Source organism: Mytilus californianus, unplaced genomic scaffold (genome assembly GCF_021869535.1).
Source record: "Mytilus californianus isolate M0D057914Y unplaced genomic scaffold, xbMytCali1.0.p SCAF_13, whole genome shotgun sequence".
Classification (NCBI taxonomy): domain Eukaryota; kingdom Metazoa; phylum Mollusca; class Bivalvia; order Mytilida; family Mytilidae; genus Mytilus; species Mytilus californianus.
In genome coordinates this window covers 21,051,982-21,078,467 of record NW_026262615.1, presented here as the reverse complement: position 1 = coordinate 21,078,467, position 26,486 = coordinate 21,051,982, and the positions used below count along the sequence as shown (strand labels likewise).

The following is a 26,486-nucleotide window of genomic DNA, read 5'->3' as shown; positions in this document are numbered from 1 at the left end:
TAATAATAATAATAATAATAATGATGATGATGATGATGATGATGATGATGATGATGATGATGATGATGATGATGATGATCTTACCTCAACATGAATATCAAACTTGGCATAATAACCAATGATTCGACCAAACTAAACACACAGGTAACAACAAGATAGGGAACCAACATTTGACAGTCAGATGAACATAAACCAGGTTTACCTGTCGCTGTTGGACCGATACATGTACAATTCGTAAATCCCTTTTAAGTAGAAATATAAAATATTTATATTGCAACTCTGCTTTTTTGTGCAATCAAAATGGATTAACAATATGCACTTTTGCTCCATACAGTCACTGGCCGTTCAGACGAGTTAGAATCTCGACGGAAGAGTAATGATTTAGACTTGAGCAAAGAATCCATACTACCTCATTGTTTATCTTTACGTATGTTACGTTTTTGCTTTACATTGTATAATAATAACCTTGATATTCATTTTTAAAAGTTACACGTCGATCGTACTTATTAAATCAATTAATTGTTTTTCTTTATCGGTCTGTATTGAAAGCTCAATCTATTTACAAAATGCAGTTAACAATCGTATATTTATGCAGCAAAACACGAGCATTCTATATATTGTTTGGGTATTTGGGTGTCGTTAGACATAAATCATGTTGTGAGGTCAACGTCAACATTTTTTGTTATTAATTTATCAAGAATATTGAAGGAGATTATTATATTTAGGACAGCCACGCTATAGTAGACCAACATTAACCGTAGCTTTTTTGATTATGATATTGATAAATCTGATGCTTGCAGTTGTGGTAAAAAGTATTTGATTGTATTTTTTTATTATAATGTTACCAAAGCAAACACTATCCTTCATTATGTTTCCTTCCATTTGGTCATAGTGTCTTTTTCATTGAATAATTTGTTTTAATTGCATCCTTGTTATCCCCTCTTAGGTCTTGCTTATTCAATAAAACATATACCTGTATTGTAGATATACTTGAACAGCCGGCATGACAAGGTGAAAAGTAGTTATTGTTATCCGAACCGCAAACAGGAAAATAGTCCTCAGAATTGCAGTTGCAATTACTTGTACAGATATCAGATGAATTGCTTAAATTTCTGAAATTGAAAAAGAGATATAAAAGCATTTATATAATTGCTTGTTTGCTGGTTACACTAGACGTCAACATTGAAAACAGACTGGTCGAAGATGGCCTAGCTTGTAAATTACTGGTTCTGTATGATTGTTTTTAAGTTTACATGGATTCAATTGGATAATCTTGGATTAGGTGCATGAATATAATCTATAGATTTTCTACGCTGGACAATATTATTCCAAGAATTATGTCCCGCGTCAAACAAAATCAATACACAAATCTCGAGTTGTTTTTATGAGTGATTTATACTGGTTGATATGAGGTCAATCGGAGTAAACGACGCCATCAAACAATTGGTTATAGTGACGTAATAACATAAGCATTGTACCATAGGAACTTTACGGGAAAGTTCACGAATTCGAAAGTCGTCTATTGCGAAATCGCACCATATGATTGACGTTTATCTGCAAATATTTCCAAACGGCTTTCTAAATATATACTTATCATAAAAGACTAACTTATAAATTATTAAGTGATTTTCAGTTTTTACGTCAATTGTTTAAAACATATCCACTGCCGCAGTGGTTATTTTGGTTGCTTTTATACACTTAGCTCGCAGTCATTTTCTTTGTTTCGTTTCAAGGCGAAGTTTTAAAAACACAATTCGAACTAGATAGTTATATTCATGCTCTTGAAGGATGACTATGGTTGTATCCATGCAGTATGAGACATGAAAAAGAACCTATTAAGATCAAAGAATAACCGTGTGAATAGAAATTCCAAATGAAAGAAAGCAAACCTGTTATATCCAATTATTTCTGGAGTCGGACAACCCAGAAATATTTGTACCAAGTAGTGTACAATGGTGAATAATGACAGAATGACGATTAATCCGCCGCATCCTAGTGGTGAAATCCTCTTTTTAGACGTAATATACCCACCAACAAAAGTTCCAACAGATACTGCAAAGATACGAGTTACACCTGAAATGAACACAAACTCTACAGTTTTATTTGTCATAATAAATTCAGAAAGTAGCCATGCTTAGATAATTTATAATTTTGTAGAATACCTTTTCAACACTGTAACTTGTTTTATTTATTTTGATTTCGATTTTGTCATTTTGAGGAATGGTGGCAGATCATTTATATCCTCTATTTAATATGTTCCTTTCTACGCATAGCTATTGTTGCATACCGTACGCTAACTCCAAGTTTTTTTTATTGTAATTCTTATTACAAAAACTTCGAAAAAATATACGAATAATCAACATTGTACATTCAGCACTGTAATTTTTAGTAGACGAGAGGTTTTTTTTCTAAATTTACAGCTCGTATAAACAATTGAAGTAAATATATCATTTAACGTTTCGAGATGCGTACTCACAGGCATTATATACATTCGAAGTCTATGCTTGAAATCTGTTCGTTTTAGTTTTCTATTAAGTGGTGTTACGTCAAAGACATTTCTTTTCATAATATACTTCATGATAAAACGCTTGGTTTTTTTGTTTGGGGGGAAGGGGGGGGGGGGAGAAGGGGAGTTAATTTAAGGAAACATTAAAATCTTTGAGAATGCTACTATCTTGTATTAAACAATAAAATACTGGCAAATACAAATCCATCTTTAAGCTTATGTAGTTTATAATTTCAATTAGAAGCTGTCTCTCATCAGATTGAAGTGAATCATAATACATGGCTAGGAGATTTAAGTTTACTCTTTTTGGTTCAATTTTGCATATACAAGTTTTGAGACAATTTTCAAACAATCACACAACCTTCAAACATAGTTTTATAATGATGTTGTAGAAGAATACATTGCTAATTAGTAGATTTTACGATATGACCTGTTATTCATGTGTAGTTTGAATAATATTCATACCTATTACTAAACTAGATTTCCAAGCAGGCAAAGTGAATTGAGTCTCAATGTATTTTGGTCCAAATGCAACACTGCCACTTACTAGAATAAGGATCAAACATCGACCCACTATGATTAGTACATACAGTTTGTTGCGAAACAGTCCATATATGTTTTTAACAAATTCTAAAATAAGACAAATTAAAATAAACAAATTGAAAACTGAAAAAGGTGCGTCAATGCTTTATGCTGTGTTCTTATTCTTCGTAGTAATGCCAATAGCTAAGTTTACAAATAAGAGTGAATGTAAACCAATGTTGACAACTGAAAAAGATGTAAGAAGATCGTACGTTGACCTAAAAGTTGCTTTAAATTCGCATCATTTAAAGTGTGGTGGATATTTACTCATTGGCAATTATACCACATCTTATTTTTTATCAACAAATTGAAATTTGAGAAAAATGCATACGTTCATACGTTATGTTGTGTTATAGTAATTCATATTGATGCACAAAGCTTTGCATTACAATTCCAAAGAGAATAAAGAACCTAATTAATCTTGTTTAATATATTGAAACACAAAATCTACTTGTTGTAAATAAGTATTCTAAGTTTAACTGCATACTGCATCAAAAAACGTCATTTACAAGATCACCACATAATGTTTATATGACATTATTTCTTTCAGCCTTATTTATGTTAGTGCAGATTGGCGGCATCAATTAAATTTATTGTTCCAACATACGCTGTTGTTTTAAATCTGCAGTATACCCTTTGGAATTTAATCTTCTTCAAGAATAACGAATGTGTACGGCTGATTGTGTCGGTTCTTGCGCAAATATATTTAGTTTTTTTGTTTTTTTTTAATCATATTTTCTATGAGTTTGAAATAACGGTTCAAATTTCCTCTTTTCATACCTTCTATGATTCTTGTTTTTCCTTTTTTCCTCAATACTTTCGTATCCACCTTAGTTGTTTTCGCTTGGAATCTTTTTGGGAAAAACATGACGGGAAGTCCAGCTAAAATACTTCCTACTCCGAATGTTAAGAATCCAATCCACCAGGCACCAATCCATCTTGGATCTCGTGGCGAAATATTCACATCTACAATTATGTACGAAAACCATTAGTTCTAAAAAATTATATACTTCATTGTTTTTTAATTGTTTAGTTATAGAATATTTATTGCAGTTTTACCGTTCACTTGGGTTGAGCATGCCTTGTAAAGGTTTATCGAATATAGTGTTGTTCTTTTGCCACATATTCAGCAACAAATAGCAAAATTTGTAGAAAGAACGGTGCAAAGGAATACATCAATTTACTGAATTAACAAGTAACGTCTCATTCATCGGTTTTACAATTGCTTCTGAAAAATCATTTCTATATGAGGGTCTGGATTTGGGGACGGGTGGTCGTTGCTTCTTCACCTCTTTATTCTTTATTTTTTTATATGATTTCAAGTTTTCTGATTCTCTATCGATGATGTCACGTGCTCTACATTAAAACTCCCCATTCACAGGAACTTAAATAATACAAAAGGAAAGTTTGAAGAGATAATTTTATTTTTTAACTTTTTTTTAAAATAAAATGTGTCCTTTTTGTAGTTTACATGAAGAAGTCACACTTTTTAATAAAGCGCAGAAACGAAAAGTGTTTCTACATTTGAAAATGCCTGTACCAAGTCAGGAATATGACAGTTGTTGTCCATTCGTTTGATGTGTTTTATCATTTGATTTTGCCATTTGATTAGACACTTTCCGTTTTGAATTTTCCTTGGAGTTCAGTATCTTTGTGATTTTACTTTTTTCAGTCAACACTTTAACAAACCTTATTATCGTCCAATTCTATAATAATGAATTATGATAAATATTAACGAGAAAATTCTTGAGAAGTTACGTTTGTAATGCGATACACTTTCTATACAATAGACTTTTAATTCAATGCAATATTCCACAATATTTTGCAAACAGAAAGACAAATACCTTTCTCGTTACAAATTGAATCCTCCGTTCTTACTTGACTCATACTTCGATGTAGCTTTTGTGGTGTATTCTGTTATAAGGCTTTCATAAACAAACTTTAAAATATTACGTCTAGAAAAAATAATTACCTTCTAAAGTTACATAAATTTTGCTGAACAGACCACCGAGTCCAAAACCAAGTGCAGGTCCGAATATAGCTACTGCCGTTACACTACCTGTTACAATAAATTGTCACCAGATGTTTCCAAAAAGAAACATATAGACTATACAAATGCATAAATATAATAAATTAAACTATCACGTCGAACTTGCTTATTTGTTGTTCTTGCATTAAATTGAAACACTATTTCTTTAATCGGACGGAAGAACAAACCTATTTTATTTCTTCTGATGATCGATTCCTTCCGATAATTTCTTTGTTCATTCCAAGGAATTTAGACAGCAGATATTTTAAGGTCTTGCAAATGATTAACTCTTAATTTGTCACTTCAAGCACATATACTTAGTCGGGTTATTAACGGCCGATTTCATTTATGTTTGGAGTCACACCATACACAGATTGACTATGTCAGTTTGTGTTATATGATATGTTGAACTGTTTTAAGATTCACTTTTTTAAGACATTATTCTATTTGTGAAAGGTTGCAAATTTTTTTTCAAAAGTCAAACACTGTAATCGATGATTATCGATGACCAGGTTCTATGATTTATGACACCGTTTTACCTTTTTTATGCTTGATTCTTTTAAAATATATTTACTAAAAGAAAATAAATTGACTTTGAACTAGCTATCAGTAACTGCAAGTACTCTTAGATCGGCACTTTGTGTTTTTTGTCTTTATGTAAGTTGCTTTTGTGCTTCGTACCGATCCGATGATTCAAACCATTTCCAACTAATTTTTAAAATTTGTTATTACGTTAAGCCGTAATACCACTTTCTCGGATTGGGATGAGTGTTGATCGGTCACAAACATGTTTAACCCCGCCACATTCTTTTCATGTCTCAAATCAGAAGCCTGTAATTTAGTGGTTGCCGTTGGTTGCTGTTTGTTTGTTGTCATATTTGTTGGTAGTTGTCATATTTGGTTTTTTTTATTGTGTTTTAAAGCCGGGCGCTTGTTTTTTTGTTTGACTTGTTTCACATATTGTGAATAGCTGACTATAAATATATACGGTATTTGCTTTACTCATTATTGAAAGCCGTACGGTGACCTATAGATGTTTAAATTCGCTTCATTTTGGACACAGTCGGATAGTTGCCTTATTAGCACTCTTACCTTCAGGCAAAGGAGATTGTCTTGTGTATACATTTTTTAAATGTATATCAGACTGTTAAAATGACTATCCAATTGGTTTTTATATTACTAATTTGTAAATTTCTTATAATTAAAATAGTTTAATACTATATGGAATAACTCACCGACATAAACAGCTGTTTGAGTTTTTTTAACATTGTTGTCGATATACGTGGTAATAAAAGCTTGTCTTGGAGACTTGCCTATTCCTTGAAGTATCATTCCAAAGGCAATAATTGACATGGCAACAGGAGTGAAGTCGTTTGCGATACCTACCGACGTACGGGTGTCTGAATTTGAACTACAACTTATATTAGAATTCGACTTGGCGAAAGTTAATGACGCTTCACATAGCTGTCCTGATGACATCATCTTTGATAAAAAATCATTACTTCGACTAACATTAGAAGTTTTCGGCAAAAATGATTTTGAATACATTGGTGAAACAAAATATGGTAGTGCACAAATTATTCCGGCAGCACCGAACAATAATGTTGAAAAGGATAAAACACGCGGAGCATGCACTTTTTCAGCGAAGAAGCTGATAAATAGAGTTACTGTCAAGTAACCAATATCATTACAACTCATCAGTAAGCCACTTTGGGTACTCGTGAATCCAAACTGTTTTTCAATCGTTGTAATTTGTGACGCTAAATATACGGATATCGTCGATGTCATTAATGCTGCTATTGAAAAAAACACAGTAAAGATTTTCATAGTTGCACAACATTGTAAACAATCCGGTTTAAACAGACCAATGCCACACTGTATCTCTGAACGCATGACAGATTATAAGCTGTGTGTCTTAATTTTTTGGAATATGGATCCTGAAACATAAAAATTACAAGTCAGTTACGAAAATGTTCTTAAATTTCAATCATCTATATGCCTTTTATTACTTCACATAAAACAGTCAACATTAAACTTTTTACTGCTTCACGTGAAAACAAAATCTTAATATACGCTATTTTGCGTCTCTGCGTAAAACGTTTGTATGAACGCTATTTTGCTGCCTCGCAAAAAATAATCCAGTCGATATTAATGCTACTTTTCTGCTTCACACAAAACACAGTCGAACTTATTGCTACTTAACTGTTTGATGTGAAGGAAAATAAACCATAGGCTACTAAACGAAAAAATTGAGAAATGTGTTTAACCAATTAAATCAAAGTTCAATTCGATAATTTCGTTTTGTTTTAGGTCAATCAGCTGATATCGTTATATCACATTCGTTGCTTAAAAGTGGCTACTTTTGCCAAAAACAAAGATTTTTCTTTTAATCAACTGTCATGACTGTGGAAAGGTTATTAACTTGATTGTTCGTTGTTTAATCTATGGTAGAATGCATTTAAGACATTCTCAGGGTGGTAACATCTAGTGGCATACTGTAAAGTAGAAGACAATCGTAAAAAGTAGAAGAGGGATGTATTTCGCTTATTTTACGATTACAATTAAAGTGAAAAAAAAATATTCCCACGCGTATTTAACTTATTACGGAGATAACAGTCAAGGATATGAATAATGTAAAAACAAAACATCTCGAACCGATTTTGTCTTCTAAATTACAAAATTTGTCTAGCGATACCACTTTGTAGTTAAGATATGCAATTCATTCTCAGGACGAAAGATGCGTCATGTCTAGTCGCAATTTCTTTCACGTGGTCAATGATTATGTGTTGATTGTTAATCAAGGTTATAATTGGTAAACTCCGCAAAACAAAAAAAAAAAGAAAGAAAACAACTATAGTTAATTATCAGCCAAAGTTTTCGATTAGCAATCTATGAATGGAATCTCTTTTGTCGATTATACGCTACGGATTCGTATTAAATATTGAAAATGTAAACAGAGGACGTAGTTTAGTTTACATCAGAATCACCAGAAAATCGACTTTAATGCTCATTCTAGTAAAAAAAAACAACAGTAGAGTGACGAAAATGTTGGAAAAATAAATCGAAAAGAAGCATCTCCCCTATGAATGTACCAACCTGTTAGAAGTACGATTTGGATCAATGTTAGAGTGCTTGTTATTTATTGAGCCTGCAGTATGTTCTGAATTCTGAAATACATTGCCATAGAGCATCACTTTTATCATTACATTAATTGTAAGTATAAAAAAAAAAATTCATTCACTTACACATAAACACTTGACTTTTCTCGTTTGAACTGAACTTTTATAGCTTACTACTAGCATACGGTATGGTTTCGCTTTTTATTTAAAACCAGTTCAGTGACTTATAACTGCTTACATCTACTTAAGTTGGTCAGTTGGATAGTTGTATCATTGGCAATCATACTACATATCTCATTTCCATAGTAAAATACCATTCTGAATATTATACTGCTCATAAATAAATTCCTAAAGAACAACTATGAATCTTTACAAAACTTTGTTTTCCAAGCATGCATAAAAATACAAAAGTTCTAACTAAAACCAGTATTAAAATGAACGTACATTAAACTCATGGTACTATTCACATGTTAAATTGACTGACCTTGTTGTCCTGACGTAATCATAAACTTTAAAACCAAATCATATTTTGTTTCACTAGACGGAACTAAACGTGCCTGTATAAAACAAGATAAGGCGAGTACTTTTGTACTATGACAGAAAATTGTGACTTAACAATATCATGAAAACTATTATACATCTCATTATGCTTTAAATTGATTCTATACTAAGCAGTGATTTTTATAATAGTATGAAAATGTACTTGACAAGTGAATTACTGTTTTCTTTTATAATAAATGCTAAATAAAATCATTATGAACTTTTGAACACACTTGTGCACGTACACGTGCACTTAAATTCTTATTGAACAAATATTGATTTCGGCCGCAAAGCATTTTGCAATTTCTACAAATACAGAAAATTTATATGTGCAGGAAAGTTATATTACAGATGCAATATTTACCTTGTTGTATGTTGAAGTACAAGGTATTATCTGAAACAGTACACATGCTATCTTACCTGTAAGGATCAAGGTTTTCTTTATTTATTTACATAATATAGTATATTATCTATAATACGAGTGACTGTCTACCCAAAACAATCCTATTGACATCTTACTTGGGGTCGTCAATCTTAACGAGGGTCGTAATGTGGAATCTTTATGACGGATAACGGTAACAAATCTTGCCAAATGACGTTAACGATAAGTTTTGGTGTATGGCGATAACATTTACATTTTCTTTATGACGATAAAAAAATCGACTGATTTTGACGAATAACGTTAATTTCTTTCTAAAAATAACGATAACGGATGATTATTTGAGACCTCTGACGAATCGCAATAAGGATATTTCAAAGTACTGGAATATTTAAATATTTTGTATATCAGGTATTTGGTTGCCATTGATGACATTTTATAATATAATTCACAATTTGTCCTACGAGTAATCATTTCGCCATCAAACAATTTAAAAATCTATTACGACCATTTTATTTTTTTTTCAATTTTTTCATTTAACAAGAGATAAGTGAACACAGAGGGGAATCCATGTATGATTTAGTTTCTTTTATTTTGATCATATAATGACAATTACTTATTTAATGACTCATCCCTAAAAGATTCAATACCAGTAAAATTCCACGTGGCTATTTTTTAGTAAGAGTATGATTCAATTAAAAGGAGCAGTATATGCACTTTCTGTATAGTCTTGCTATTAAAAGTACGTTGCCAAGTCCGGACGTGACATCATGTTTTGAAATCGAGCAATTCCTGAATTGTTCAAAGACACGTTATTACTTGTTTGACCACAGACTACATGTACATACGACATTTTCATCCTCACGAGCAAATGTTTTTCCTTTGTATGGTTGCAATTTGAGCTTTGACGTATTGTTCATTTTATAGGCGAACCCGTTTATAAGAAGGGTTTAATATTCACAACTAGACTTAACCCGTCACACTCGAATACATGTATCCGTTTACGGGAAACAGTCATAGCATATAACCAATCATACATTCGAATTATAAGACATTACTATATAGAGAGTAAACTATTGAGAAAAAATTATGCGATGAAATAAAGCATTTTTGAATTAAACACTATTTTGGAGTTAATTGATTTGCAAAATGTGTAAGCTGGATCAATTTACTGAAAAAAAAGAATAAAATCCACGGAATTTTCTGTTAAATTATGCATAAAATAAGATTTACATGTAATGTATACAGCAATGTGACACCAACCAACCAAAATACATCTAGATGTCATCATACAGTCTTTGCAATAAACAGATGTTTATAAAAAATACTTTTTGTTTTAATTTATTAACGATCTAACCATTAAGAAAGGGTGTGAAACATTATTGAAATTATGTGTGTAAAATCAAACTTTCAGAATAAAGTCTTACTTCTTCAGCTAACGTGGCCTTTTAATTAAGGGTTTCGTCTGTTTAGGCCCCTTTCGGTCATATATCTTCAAACACACTTATATATATATTATTGTTTGTGACTGTTCCTGATGAAGTTATATTCAAACAAGCGATTCAGACACATCAGATGGTTGAATTGTTATTTTTATGTTAAGGACAAAATGAAAAAAAGTAAAAGCAATTCGCGAAGTATCGTTGTTTGCCAAACGTTTAACAGATATGTCCTGCTTTAACTATCATGCTATCATTTGATTGAGTGTTGTTTTCTTAACGCTCAGTGGCAAATATTTCATGAATGTTCAGGACGATTTTAAGAGTATTTCTTTCGAGTGTTTTCAAAGTTAGGTTTTCCTTAAAACATATCGATAAAGGTCAAGGTCATCGTTGCCTTGATCTCGGTTTGTATGAAGCTAGATAAGAAAAGTCCGTTGATCGTGTTGTCAACTCGTCCATTGAAAGCTATAAGAGAGAAGTTGCTAACTTTTTTTCAGAATCCTAATATAATTTTCTCATATTCGTAGTGTTTGTGCAAGATATATTGAGTATCTAGCAAAATGGTTAAACATTGCGAGAAGAATAACGGTAAACTCGATCCATAGTAAAATGCTTGCAAGCTCGAAATACAACTGAAAGGCGAATAGAGACTCCTTCAAATTATAAAAAAAAATATTACAGTCTTTAAACAAATATATGAGAAAAGTTGGAGGAGCAGAAATAAACGTCGAAATTTGGGTAAAATTATAAATAAACTATATCTGATTCGAAGCAATTATTGAACAAAGAATGCAAAATACAACATAGTTTCATAAAATACAAATAAACTGCCCATTGATGAGTATAAACCTTAAATCAATTCTGTTACATTAACAATTTGTAATCTTCCAACTATCACAAGTTTTATTTGCAAATTTCGTTTTCTTTCATGTTTTAAGCGATTGAATCGACCAGTCAATATGATACAAACATATAACTGCAGTCACTCAAGAAGATACGTATGCTGTACTCGGAGATGATATCGTATGATTTTATTTTTTTAGTCTGTCAGCTCCGCTCAGCCCACGAAAATATGGTTAACATCCGTCCTGTATGAAGTACATCGGTATTTGCGTAATATTTATGCTCCCGTCATGGATGAAGGAGGCATTAAGGTTTACCCTTGTCCATCTGTACGTACGTCCAGAAATTGTACGGTTGCTTGTTTCTACCAAACACAGATGAAGAATGCATTTAGGTTGCGTTATCCTCATCGTTCTTGAGTGATGTACCTTTATAAATGGAAAAATTGTGTTAAATTTGCTGTTTCCGCACTCTAACGTTGGTTTGCCTCAACCAAATGTGATGAAACTTATACACAATGTTTATTAACACCAAACTCAGATCAAGTTCAAAGTTGGGTGGCGTCACATGCATGGTTCTTGAGAAGTGTAACCTCATGAATAGAAAAAGCTCTGTTTGCCGTATATTCCTTAGCGTCCCAAGGACGCATTTGTCTGTTATCTTTTAAACACTTTGTCTTAATTTTTCAAGTTCATTCAAAATCATATAGTTGTAATTAGTTCTTTCATGTGGTATTATTCATATAATTATTTTGCAAACATGTTTTGGTCCCGACGTTTTCGTATTATTTCAGAATGGTACCGGTTTTATAGGATTAAGTGTTTTGTTGAAATTATTTTTATTGTACGTTTTTTTTTCATTTCTAAAATTTCCGAGTTTGAAAATTAAAAGCTACATTAACTTAAATTCCTGCCACAAGTTCATTTGTCTGTCCAAAGTCAGGAAGTTTGTCAAAGGTTGTCTTTAATCATAACTGTACACTTTGTTCTTATGGAGATGACATGTGTCCATGGCAGATTTAGAAAGTTTATAGTTTGTAGATAATGTAGTTGTAACATTTTAGATTTAGTGATTTAAGAGCTTGACTTAATGTCATTATACTAAGTCAATTGACGTTGGTAAAGGCCATTTGTTGTCCTTTTAATTTAGTTTGATTGTTTGTGTTGTTTTGTTGCTGTCTCACTGAGGAAATCATAAATTTTCTTATTAACTCTGAAGTCAGTGTTATATGTAAAAAAAATAATCTTATTTTTTCAAAAATAAATAAATAAAAGACCTAGTTGGAGGACGCGAGTTTGTAACGAGTCTGATGTATGTACTAATCAGTTCAATGCGATTTAAATCATACAAGTCAATTCAACCATAACATATACATTTTAGGTGACAATGTGCTTTGTCTCTTAAAAACGATATCAAATTGAAAGAAAAATCAAATAAGATTAATAACAATGAAGTATTACCAAAACCTAAACATTAATTAATTTACTTTCATGTAGTTGTAAATTACATTGTTTTGTTGATTATTGACATATTTTGATTCTGTTGTATTCAGAGATTACAAACACTGAACTATTGATTTGGATTAAAATGGTATTATCCAACAGGTGATAAATGCATTTCGTGTTAAAATTTTGCAAAACAATCCATAGTTTCCCGAGTGAGCATTTAAGATAAAACACAGTGAGAGATTTCACTCGAAACAAATATTGATTAATATAGCATAATACCTACTTTGTTAAACAAGGAAGTGTTCTTTTTGGAAAAAAATGGCGTGGAATAGTTGCCTGCCTCTTTTTATATTTTTTCTTATATCACAGTCACAAAGTAAGTATTTAATATTTATATTTATTTATCAAATCGAAAATATGAAATTGCAGTATTGTAGACTACGGTCTGGGGTGAACTCTAAAATCAATGAAATTCTAATTCATTTTAGTTGCAACTTTAAATTTTAACTAAACCACATCTTACACCTCTTATGCTCAGAACCATTATTATTGTGGCGAGAATAGGAATATTTGATTTTTTTAATACGCTGTTCTTTCTTATTTCAATCGATCGGTATATAGAATTTGTAGCATGAATGGTAATTTTTCGTTTGATCATCGAGTGAGTTAACTTCGGTTATTTTTAGAGGAGTGCGTTAACTAAATGATTTTTTAGTTATTGCACTCTCCAGTCCCGCCGTGTGTCTCTTGTCATAGGAAAAGAAAAGATGGGGAGGAGCTTAGACAAATGCTCCAACTTCCATCTCAAAAGTTGTTGTTATTTCACTGTCTAGCTCCGCCTCCTTGGCCTAGTAAACTATGAAATCAATGACCATAAAATGTCTTAATAAATGTAAACAAAATGCATACACAACATGATATCAAAAACAAAACGAGAAAAAAAGGGGGGGGGTGAGGGGCATACCCTAACACTAGCCAAACTTGTAAACCTTACCCTAAATTAAAGATGGTTCCCTGTACATTGTACTTGAAACAAATGAATGCTCGAGAAAAGCTACAAAAAGGAATAACGTGGTCTATCAACGAAGGACCATATTGATAGATTGGTGGATACTTGTTTTATCGTGACAATATAAATATTCCAAAAAAATTGTCACTGGAATTTTAGTCGTTTAATTTCCTCCACTCAATGAAAAAATAAAACAAAATGTAATAGAAATATGACTATAAAATTTCCTACTGTTGTTTGTGTTGGATACCTGTTTTTAACGTGTCGAAATTAATGAAAAAATATATGTCACTGGATGTTTAGGAACTTTCGTTATTCTATAAAGGCCTATTTCCGTGAATTGATCATGCTTCAAATATTTGTCCCTGGATCTTACACGCATTCAACATGCAACCATTGCAATCAATTAACCGATCTTTTTCCAGTTCTTGTGAATGGAAGAATAGTATTAGTTACCTTCATAACTTCATAATTGGTATTATAAAATGTTTCCTTCTTATCACAACGACGAAACTCCTTTGAAACTACATGTCATTTTCGAGTTGGAGTTCAGATAAACATCATATAAAATTTTGCATCATCCCCCCCCTTTTTTTCTTGTGGAGGAAATATATTCTAGAACACGTAAATGGCTATCAAGCCCCTGAATCCCACGGCAACAATTCATTCAAATGTACCTGTATCTGACACACAAATCCAACTGAAATCTGCTGCATGTGTTAATTTTCTGGAATTCAGATAAAGTATCACGCCACTATTTGATTGACATATTGAAAAGTACAGTAAAGCTTTATTGGTCAGCATTTAACCTTTGATGTGTGTCATAGCCCATTAATGTTACAAATCATGCATAGCCACGCCTTACTCATTAACGTATTAAATCCACTCAAAGCTACACTTTTCGTGAATTAAATACGTTAATTCGTAAAAGGCGTGCTAAATATATAACGTGGCGCGGTGTTCTGTTTAATTTCCTTTAATCCATTTTTTGTCTTTTTTTTTCTTAATATGAATGAAACTTCATGTTGGAAAATTTCGACTTAAACCTTTTCTTGCAATCAACAATCACACAATAGAAAATATATGTTAAATGTACTGAATGTTATCTAGTTCTACATATAATAGAAAAAAAAGTTATGGGATATTCCTCAATGACACAAAATCAGCGCATGCACGGCAAAAAAAAAAACCAACACAAAAAGCAAAGAAACAGCGCTTTCATTGCTGTTTTTCATCTCAAAGTCACAGTGAGGCCTTCAACATTTCGACATTTTTTGTCCCCTCAACTTTGTTTGAGATGAAATGCAGACAATTCGAAAGTACAACATATCAATAGTTATGGAACAATGTAACAAAAACAACTAAAAAATTGGGAGAAGCGGAACCAGTGATTCGATATCCATTTGTTGTTCATTAAGAATTCTTTATATTTCTCCATTCGGTTTAAAATTAATTATAAAAAAATTCCAGAAGTACAAAATGCCTTAAAAATTGAAGAGAATAAGGTAAATGTTATAACAAATAAAAATAAAAATTATTACTTATAAGAGAACTATCAAATGCATAAACAATCCGAAATTTGTCGAATGATACCTGTTTAGGATTTGTTTACAGTCTTTATTTAAAGTGTTTGATCGTAAATCAAATGTTCAAGGGAAAAATACACAAATTACATAAATGAAGACGTAACCACTTTGTTTTAAATACCGAAAATAAAAAACAAAAGGGACTTTTCGTATTCCTCATATAATCAATGATTGGTAAGCAAACAATGGATTATATAACACAAAGTTATCATTAAACGATTCCGCACAGGACTTTCCAAAAAGTCTTTTTAGATAACTGATTAAATGCACATTTAAATTAAAAATTAGGCATTGCTCAACTGTTTAATGATTTCCAATTTATTATTTACGAACAATAGGTATTTGTAATAAATATCTAAATAAACTATTGCATTATTATAGATTTTCAGTGTAAGTTATTTCTGTACTGTTCGAGTTACTTTCATTATATATATGGAATCGGGGACGATTTAGAGCAGGAGTCTATTGTTAAAGACTGCACGTTGCTCGCTAGATGTCTTTTGGTTATTGTTAGGTAGATGTCTGATTGACGTAATCCCAGCATCTCCTATTATTTTTATTTAACATAAGGAAATAATGCACGAATGTTTTCAATCGAATTACCGGTTATTGTTTTCCGTATGTGCTGTTACTCTTCTGTTAATATTTAAAAAGTCAGTGTATAAAGAGCAAGGGCCATCAATCCCTGTGTTGATCTTAACTTAAACCGATCACAATGATCAAGCCCAAGAATTAAATAAGTATCAAGATTTACTAAACATTAGCAGGCAAAATGTAGCGATACGTGGAATATGCAAATTTCACTTCATGTGGGAAAATTTCAAAGTAGATTGATTTGCAGATTATTATGCAACTATAAACACCAGTTATCAAAAACAAACCCCATTATGATTTTAAGGGGAAAAGTTTGGAGACGGTTTTGCAAATACTTTGTCAAATTTATGTATAAACTTTTGATCATTTCTGGTGATATATGTTATCGATACTATTTCAGTATGTGATTGTAAAATATTCTTAGTATAAAATATACTATCTAATGCACACTTAAACAATCGAAGAAACATTTTGTATACTGATAATGGAACATCCACAGAGGATAATGTAAGTGTGATGAATGAGGAATATTCTTAATCTGAACCGGAGCACGGTAGGTATAGTGTCCACCAGGGTTTTTTTTCGAGTGTGACCACTTTTTTTTCGAGTGAATATGATCAAAAATGTAAACAAACAGACTTCTTTTCTGACAAGACGTGATAAGAAGCTTGAGTTTAATATACAAGATTATAAAAGGTATGTTAGTATTTGAGATAAAAAGATATTATCAATCCGTTATTATTTTTCGTTAAATATGTTAAATTTTTTTGTTAGCCTTACGATGCTTTTATTCCAAAATACAGAAAAAAGCAATTTTTAACACATACAAATGCAAATGTCGAAGGAAATGCATACACGGAATCTATATATCCTTCGACATACAGACACTTTACAAATATTCTTGTTATTGCATTGAACACGACATTTTGAGACTAAATTCATTTCTATATGTCCCGTTTTTTTCGAGAGCAGTCCGGGTTTTTTCGAGTGCGTCCGTGTTTTACCGAGTGATTATACAAATTTCCTTAAGCTTAAAATGTTATGTGTCAGTGTATCTACGTTTAAAAACAACAAAAAAGGTTTAAATTAAGTACTTTTCAAGGCACAAAACCAATGCATTTATCAGTTTGATAATGGTGTACTAACACTTACATTTTATAAATAAGTATTGTTCATTTGTATATATCGTTGTTTGTCACATCTTATAAATTACATGTACAGTATATATTCGTGATGTCAACAATCTAATGTAAGCATAGACAATTTGGATTGAGACGTACATACATATAGTGTGTTAAGCTGATGAACTATTCATTTCATTGTTAATTATATACGAAAATTATTTCAAATTTTATTGTCAATGGGAATAAAAATAGGGCGGATTAAGTGTGTGTGTGTTTTTGTTTATTAATGGATTTTTTTTTGTGCGGGCGGCGGCAGGCCTCTTTTAATAGAATATTTCTTTATTACAAAGCATTTTTCAGATTCTTCACTGCTGTCCAGTTGTTTTCTAACTCCTTTTTTTAAAAACTGCGGGGTTCACCACAAAAAATATTATTAACTGTAAAAACAAAAGAAGCATAAGAAAGTTGAAAAGATTATGAGTCCCCTGCACTATGTTCTAAAGACCGTTTTATAAAGGATCCAGTAATTTCTAATTTAACACTCGAAAAAACCTGGACAATATTAAACACTGATTTGTTTGGTTAAATACAAGGAAATTGTGCTTCTTTGTTGCTCAAAACATGTATAGTATTCAAAATAAGATGGGTAGTCATATAAAAACTATTATAATTACGAAATAGCAGTTAATTGACCTTATCGCATGTTCTATCACTCGAAAAAACCCGATCTACACTCGAAAAAAGTGGACCTATTCACTCGAAAAACCACGATCCTAACTGGAAACTATACTTACCGTGCGTTGAAAGGGTATTTATATATATATATATATATAGTAATTTAAGATTCAGTATAGCATTGGCAAAATTATTATCAGTTGAAATTTCTGTATTATACAACTTGTCAAATGATTACAAATTGGCTGTGTTCAACTATCTTAAACTGAAACTCCTATCTGAAAAGCACAACTAATCATGTACAATAAACTGAAGCCCCCCGAAAAGTGTCTGCCTTGAAAGAAGTGTTCATAACAAATACTAAAGTAGCATGCATTTTAATCATCTGGCTTAAGTACTCTTACAATTGTCTTTATAAGTTTTAAAAGAACTGAATAGATGATTATTATTCAGCCTCATACAACAACCGGTAAGGTATGAATATTAGTTTTCGCCCATTGCGTATTTTTGTTGTGAAATGTAAGATTTATTACATTTATTTTCAGTAAAACATACACAATTACATATTCTTAGTGAAATTCAATTTTCGGGTTTTGACAGTTACTTTATTGCACGATTTATTTGATATACATGATTGGGGATTGGGTTTAAAGTTGACAGATACTTGGTTGCTGTCACATCAAGAACACATCTTGATACTATTGGCATTTAAAATACATGTTATTGCATATTATATGATATTATCTATATGTGCTCTAAAGTTATTTGACATTTCTGTAGGAACGTTGAACGTGCAAAAAAAAAAGTTTATAAAGCCTTCAACGATTAAGGCAATTGTAGTTTCATTTCATAAAAATTTTCAAACAATATTTTAAAACATGTACTGTAACATCACATACCTACCCTTCATCTTTATATTTTTCATGTAAATGATACTTGATTCTCCCAAGGAGCTGTTTAGCATCAAAATGTGTTCTATCAAAGCATGAAAAAGAAAGAAAGTATACATGCAATAAGCAAAAATGCTGAAACATCCACCCCCTCCCTCTTTATTGCTGGACATTTTTCATGAAAGCTTGGGATCTGTATATAATGATAATCTACTTACTCAAATCCCTCACTTTATATATTTTATGCATAATGCTTCTTTTTATTTCTTGTGAAAGCTATTTATGTGCGAAGTACTATTTAAAGATAAGAAGATTTGGTTATGATTGCTAGTGAGACAACTCTCCACCAACAACCAAAATGACCTACAAAACAAAATCATTAAACATACCCAGATTAAAATTGTGAACGTCAGACACGCGTTTCGTCTACAAAATACTTATTAGTGACGTCCGAATTAAACATGACTTTTGTTAAAAAGGCCAAATAAAGTACGAAGTTGAAGAGCATTGGTGACTCAACATTCCGAAAGGTTACAAGTAAGCAGCTACTGTTATCGTATAAGCAATGTAAATGGTTTTCTGAAGCTGAAAAAAAAAATCGTCAATTTCCGTAATTTCTGGATGATTACAAAAATATTTTGGAATGTTTCAACAAAAAGTGATCCAACAGAGCAGACATCTATATTATTCTTTTACCCTTTTTCATCATGGTTCAGATCCTCACACTGGACAGGAGTTCGCATGCCAATGTTACATTACAATTTGATACGACAGTTTTAATTTTTACAAAATAACTCCCACTAACATATAAATGTTTCAATATTATGTCTCGAAAACACTGTTTATTCAAAATTAAGCGAAATACTTACTTTCACTCGTTTCTGATTAACCCAGAAGTGTTAACATTTGAGTTATCATCCTTTGTTCATTCTTCAATTTTGGGATCTGTTGAATGGAATGACACACGACCAATTTACGTGCCAAGAAAAATAAAATCGACTCTATTGTCAGATTTTTTGTACGGCTATAGGTGTTGCAGATATTAAACTAAAATCTATTTTCCAGGCAGATGAAAGACAAATTCATTCCTCCCAACACATCCAATAAACTATTTTCTACAAGAAAAAATATGTTGTTTCCGAGGTCCTTTCCTCCAAATTGAGATTATATTGACGGCAGTCTGTTCGACAATCATTTATTGATGATAATAAGTGAAATTCTGGCAAAAAAAACCAAAGACAATGTGGGATTTTCCTAATTAAACAATGAAATGATCCTGTTGATGGTATAACTATCAAAGTCTTTGTGTCTTAAGAGACCCTTGTATTTCCTTCACGACTACTTCCCCAACCCACTCTTCGAAGGCACATTTTAAACACCTGTTCGACAAAGGAACAAGGTCATATTATTATGAACGCTATAATTTCTTTTTCAGCAGATATCAGTTTTTTTCAAAGCAATGTCAGCTGGATAGCAGCACATAATGAATGTTTAAAACAAGGAGGAAAACTTGCAGAACTAAACAACATCAATGCATGCACCAATATGACTGATTTAAACTTTTGGCTCAGAGAACAAAAAGGAGTCACAAAGTGGATTGCGAAAAAGGGTATATGTTATTTTAATCCGGTAATAAACTAATGAAATAAATATATTGATTGATTGGTGATTACTATATTGCGGCAAGACTAATGAAATAAAAAAAACAAATACCGAATCATCAATTACCATGATTACAAATAAAAGGTATCTGTTTCTTATTTTTTGGCTTTTCATTAGTCATGCGTTCAAAAGAATTATACACTCAGCAACGCCTAAACCAAACCACAAATAAAAAACATTAACATTTTAGAGTGACAATTTGTAAGTTTGTTAGTTTGATAAACAATATTACCACAAAAACTGGATACAGCTTTTTAAAATGAAATACTTGAAGTAGAATCATACTTCCACACTGAATTTCTATATTTGAAACAAAATTCAGTAAAAGTTTATTTACCTATGAAATTTATATTCCTGCTGTGAATATTTTTCGTTATGAAATCATTACCGATTTGGAAACCGAGACTTCAACTACTTCTCTACTCTACTGTCTACTTTAATTCTTACTTCTATAATGAGACAGAACAACTACTCTGAATAACATTTAAATCATCTTAAACGGGATCTTAGATTGTAGTTGATTAATTGTTGAATTTCAAAGCAATAAGAAAGAACGAATAGACTTACATTTAAAAAATGTCTTTAAACGTACTTGTGCTTGATACAGTTAAGGTTAAAACTTAAAATTTAATTGAACATACTCTCTGCACCCTCCGTCAACTTTATTATATAAACATGATAAATCAGTGCAGAAAAGTTACCATTTTTAGACATTTTAATTAGAATATCAAATGGTCAAATTACTACAGATATATGTCCAGGATGCAAGGAAGACTATATTTGACAAACCGGAAATAGCATTGTGGAGGATAAGGATCCACAAACAACAAATGCGGGACCCAAGCACACGGCAAATTTTGTTAAGAGAACATATTATAGGATGCAAAAATACTAAATTCAAAAATTTCCTATTATATTTATGTAAAAAGACACTGAGACATGCAATGAGAAAACTGTTTCTTTTAAAAAATCCAGAAACACCCGAACAATAAGGTGGATAAAACATTGTAACAATACGATGACGTAACGTCTTGGAAACACTTGAAACGTCTTAATGAGAAAGCTTTTAACAGTTGTGTTTATTCTGATATTAATTTTATCTTCAAATATATAATTATGTGCATTACGGGAAAAAAACTCTTTATTTATATATAATCATATATATTTTTTGTTTAGTTCCTTACCTGCAATTGGTTGCTACTTACAAAGTCATTCCTTATCATTATTTTTGTCACGAGTGAGTTGACCGTCGGAATATCTGTTTCACAGCTTACGGCGGATATGTTAATTCCAATTGTTGTAACCACTATCCCGTCCTCTGTTCATCGATTGTGATATCAACAAATGAACCTTATCACTGAATTCGTACTTCAATGAACAACATGACTGGTTTCACTGGTGTAGCAGGAGTTGATTCCCCTTCCGGAGAATGTCCCCTTAGTATTTTTTCATCTTTTTTATACCGTCAGTATGAGGAACATTGTCAGAATATAACATTGTTTCCTTTTTATGCTGATTATGATGGTTAATATTATTTTTGTTGTATTTTGTGCTGTACTACATCATAACTTTTGTTACTCTATAGAGTTTCTGGTTGTTATGTTTTTTAATGATTGTTCTCGAGATTTATGTATGTATGACATGCAAACGTTTAGTTTTCTCTTTGAAAATTATCTAAGAAAAAAATAGAATATGCAATTAGATATGTTGTACTGTTTAACTACTGTTCAAGGTTAGGAGAGGGTTTGGCTCTAGCAAACATGTTTAAACCCGCCACATTGTGTATGAACCTGTCCCAAGTCAAGATGCTGTAATTTAGTGGTTGTGGTTTGTTGCTGTGTATCATATTTGTTTTTCTTTTATTTTTTTTGTACATAAATCTGGCCGTTTGAATTGTTTTACTTTTGTCATATTGGGGCCATTCATAGGTTACTATGTGGTATTGGATTTGCCGCATGGTGACCTATAGTTGATCTGGTCTCACGCAGAGGCTTCCTCATTAACAATGAAACCATATATTCTTAATTTTAATTTTTTTGATAACGTGATATTTGTATATTATTAGGTTGCTATGGAAGATTTGAAAACCGAAAGGGGGCTGATTCTCTTTTGAAATGTTATCATTCATGTGACTCGACACATTTTGCCTACAAGGTAAGTACTATGAAGGACATTTGAGACAACACGTTTGAATTGCGAATATTCTTATTTAGTTACAAGGCGGTTGTCAACATAGAAAATTGGGTAAAAAACGTCTCTATTCATATATTGATTTTTCAAAATCCCTACTCCTTCATTTATTTCATAGGAAAATTACCACCCATAAATATATTTTCCAGCTATCAGACATACAATCTTGGACATCTTATGAAGACCGTAACCACACGTGACCATTCATTATATAAGATGAAAAGATCAGTAAACAATTTTTACGGACATTTTATTACCGGAGAGGAACATTTATGACTCGTTGACCAATATATTTCTTCCCACTGTTAGATGACCTTCTTGTTATCGCACGCCATTGATATATTTGAAATTCTAAAACAAGTGACTCACACAAGCGACACGTCTGGGATTATCTGTATATAGGAAAAAAACTCCATTCCGTGCTTATCTATTGGTCGTTTAGTGACTTGGTGATCTGTTGTATATTTTTTTTATGAATACTGGAAATGAATACCAAAATTAACTGCAAATAATTTTGTGAATCATTTTCAACGCAACATAGAAATTTTAAGTAAAATATTTTACTTTCAGTGTAAATATTGTTTTTTTATATAAAATCAAGTATCAATTATGTTTATCAGAGACTTGGTTTCATCAGTAAACCATAATGTCTAGTAATTATCAGGTAAAACACTTGTGCCCCATACCATAACGTTAATATTTTTATCATCACCGAATTTGTATCCACCGTGAGTAACTAACCGGTGCCACTAGCAGAGGAGGATATGCCTACACTTCCGGAATACCTGATATCCGCCTGCCTTTTGTGTTTCTCAAACTTTTGTTTTCTATGTAGTGTTTTGAGAACTTGTTTGGCTGTTTGTTGTCTTTTTCTCTTTGCAATGACCTTGTCAGTTTCTCCCGAATGATGAGTTTTGAATAATGAAAGATAGTAGTCTTTCGTTATAGCATGATCTTTGTTTTACATCGTACTTAAACATATTTTCGACTAAAAAGTTATTAATTGCACAACCTGGAAACGATAAAAGAATGAGAAAACAATAAATGGACAAAAAAAAAAAGACAAACATGACAAAAAACAGTGTACAAACACAATGCAGTTACTAAGAATCTAAAACAGAGTAACAGAACCCCCAAAACAGGTGGTACTTTCAATTGTTCCTGAAGGATAAGCAGAATTCTTGGTAATAGGAGGTGAACAATTGGTTATACACTGTTATAATTGCATTAGGCGATGTCACAATCGTGGAATGAAGGACGGGATTGTGGGTCCGACAATTGCCCTCTGTAAGGGTTCCAAACGGAAGAAATATTACGACATTGTCTAAAAAATATCGATGTACACATTGTTACGTTTGGTATGAAATATGCTATGAAAAGTTCATGGAAATAACAGACATAGCTTTTTTTAAGCTTGAAATAAGAAAAACATTGAAAGTAAATTTAGTTATTACTTTGATAATGAAGGACTTGAAAACATAAGTAATTTGTGTTTGTTTATCTAGGAAAATCACTGTTCTTGTATAAAGAAAGATACACATATTACTCATGCATCTGACGCTGCTTGTACAACAACAGACAACGGTGAATATGCGTATTTATGGCTGTACAATGAAACGGGTAAGTTTCTTTTATTAAAACTTAAACAAACAAAGCAATGAAAAATGTGAAAAAGTAGAAAAGAGTTTATCCCCAATGAGACAAATCATCCCATTTCATTACACAATGTTAATAATTCAGGTAAATATTTGTCAATGTTACGTATGAATTTTCTAATATTATCATAAAGAAATATTGATTTCCTTAAATCTAGTTGACATCTATTTCTGTGAATAAAATTGCATTCATTCATGTCATTATAAATTTGAAAGTCTATTAGCATTTTAAAGGGAATAGTTCACGTGAAATGTCAGGAATCGTCGTTAAAAGATAAAAATACTGTCATCATATTCTTAATATTTCGATATTGCCAAACAATGCCCTCCCTCCAAAAACAAAAATAATAGACTGAATTCTTCTTCTGATTATCATCATCATAACTTATCATTTTCGAATATTTTCTTGTGACTTGAATAATAGGTTTTTTTTTTCATTCGAACAGTAACATTTTAAAAGAATTTATAGTTTAATCAAACCATTAAAAATAAATATTTGATATCAATGAAGGGAAATGTAGGAAAATTAAAAAAAAAACTTCTCAAAGAAACCAGGCTTATAATTTGTTAAGCTGAACGCGCATTTTGTCTAAAGAAGAATCATCAGCGGTACTCAAAATAATTAGTTGGAGGGCCAAATCAATATTTCGAAATACCTGTAGTAGATTTGGAATATTGTTAATGTTTAAATCGATAGTAAGATCTTTAAAGGTTTGCGAGAGCTAAGTTTTCTGTAATATGTAAAAACTACAAGGTAAAATTATTTTGACATGGAATGAGATCATCAAATTAAGCTTTATTTCAGTCATAACGACATTTCCATTTACCGCAATGCTACATGGTATGAACTGCCGACGGCTCCATATCAGTGTAATGCGTGCTTTCTGATTACTTATTAGTTTTCGTCGAATTACTGCTATGCAATCAATTGAAATGTTTTGAAAATTGCATACAACTAAAACCGTAAACATGTGGTAAGCATAACAATTACTTTTTCCCCTGTCAAACTTTTATCAGATTTATCGTCATATATATGATATCAAGAGTTGTTATCTATCGTCAACGAGTTTTGTTCTTGTTGACTTATTGTTGTCCTAATAAAGAACTTTTTTTAAATCTGAGAATTATGCTTTCTATTTTTATATCAATGGTCTAATATACTCGGCTTAGTAAATAAAACCCATGCTTAAATGTCATATAATTGGGATTTTAAAAGATGTTCAGGAGCATCATATTATTGGGATTTTAAAACATGTTCAGAAGCACCAGGTCTCAAATTGAGGTAAAAAAGATTTAAATTTTCTTACATGCTTGGAAGCAGTATGCTAATGGAAATTGTATAGAAAATAGGGAAAATTACAATATACTTCTCCTTGAAACACATTTATAGACCAAATAAGATAATTGGAAATATGACTAAGTCTTTCATAATAAAGAAATTGTTGATAGTACTTGACAAACCATGTTTAATGCGGTTGATATAAACGTAAAACGTCAAATGACAATTTACAGAAGACAAATAAAAGGCAATGATACTGAACTGTGACCAACAAAAACAGGAAGCAAAAGAACAGTTAAGTTAATTGATGATCCATGTCACTTATTGGTTATAAACAATAGGTCAATTAGTACTATGTATAACCAAACTGTATAACGAAGATATAAGATATATAATAAAAAATTAAAGTAATGTTCAAATACCAGATAATGTTGTTTCCTTATGGCGTCCACCAAATATTTCGCAGTTTTTCAAGGAAAATTTATTAAAACATAATACACAGTTTTTCATTAGTGTTCATATGCAAAAAAAAAAACGATATTTAATTTAATTTCTTCAAAGTGTTTCCCTTTGAGTTCAGTGTAAAACAAGCAATCTTTAATAAAGTACGGTTCGTGTTCAAAACGGTTACCGTTACAGAATCTGCAAAGTAGTTCATGTTATTGTTCACCAAACCTTCCGGTCTCTAATCTTAGCGGCAGAATCCCACATCTTAATTGTACTAAGCATGATTGCATTGATTTGTTGAGGTTCAGTTTAGCGTATGATTCCTAACTAAAATACAACATACTGATGAGTTCCTAGTGACAAAATGTTCGGCTACATAAAGTTTCTGAAGAAAAAAAGTTTTTTGAAAATCATGGAATCAGTTATCTAGCATTGCGCACAGCAATAGTTTAAATCCTGTTTAGTCATCGTCGAACACAATAAATTT

General features: G+C 31.5%; 1 protein-coding gene across 1 annotated transcript in view; it reads right to left on the bottom strand.

Moving 5' to 3' along the window:
• Positions 1-26,486, bottom strand: part of LOC127723897 (solute carrier organic anion transporter family member 3A1-like) — a 58,997-nt gene that overhangs the window by 2,506 nt on the left and 30,005 nt on the right. The window contains exon 4 of the mRNA XM_052230613.1: positions 85-242. Within this exon, the coding sequence (XP_052086573.1) occupies positions 85-242 (158 nt within the window). The remainder of the gene's footprint in view (positions 1-84; positions 243-26,486) is intronic.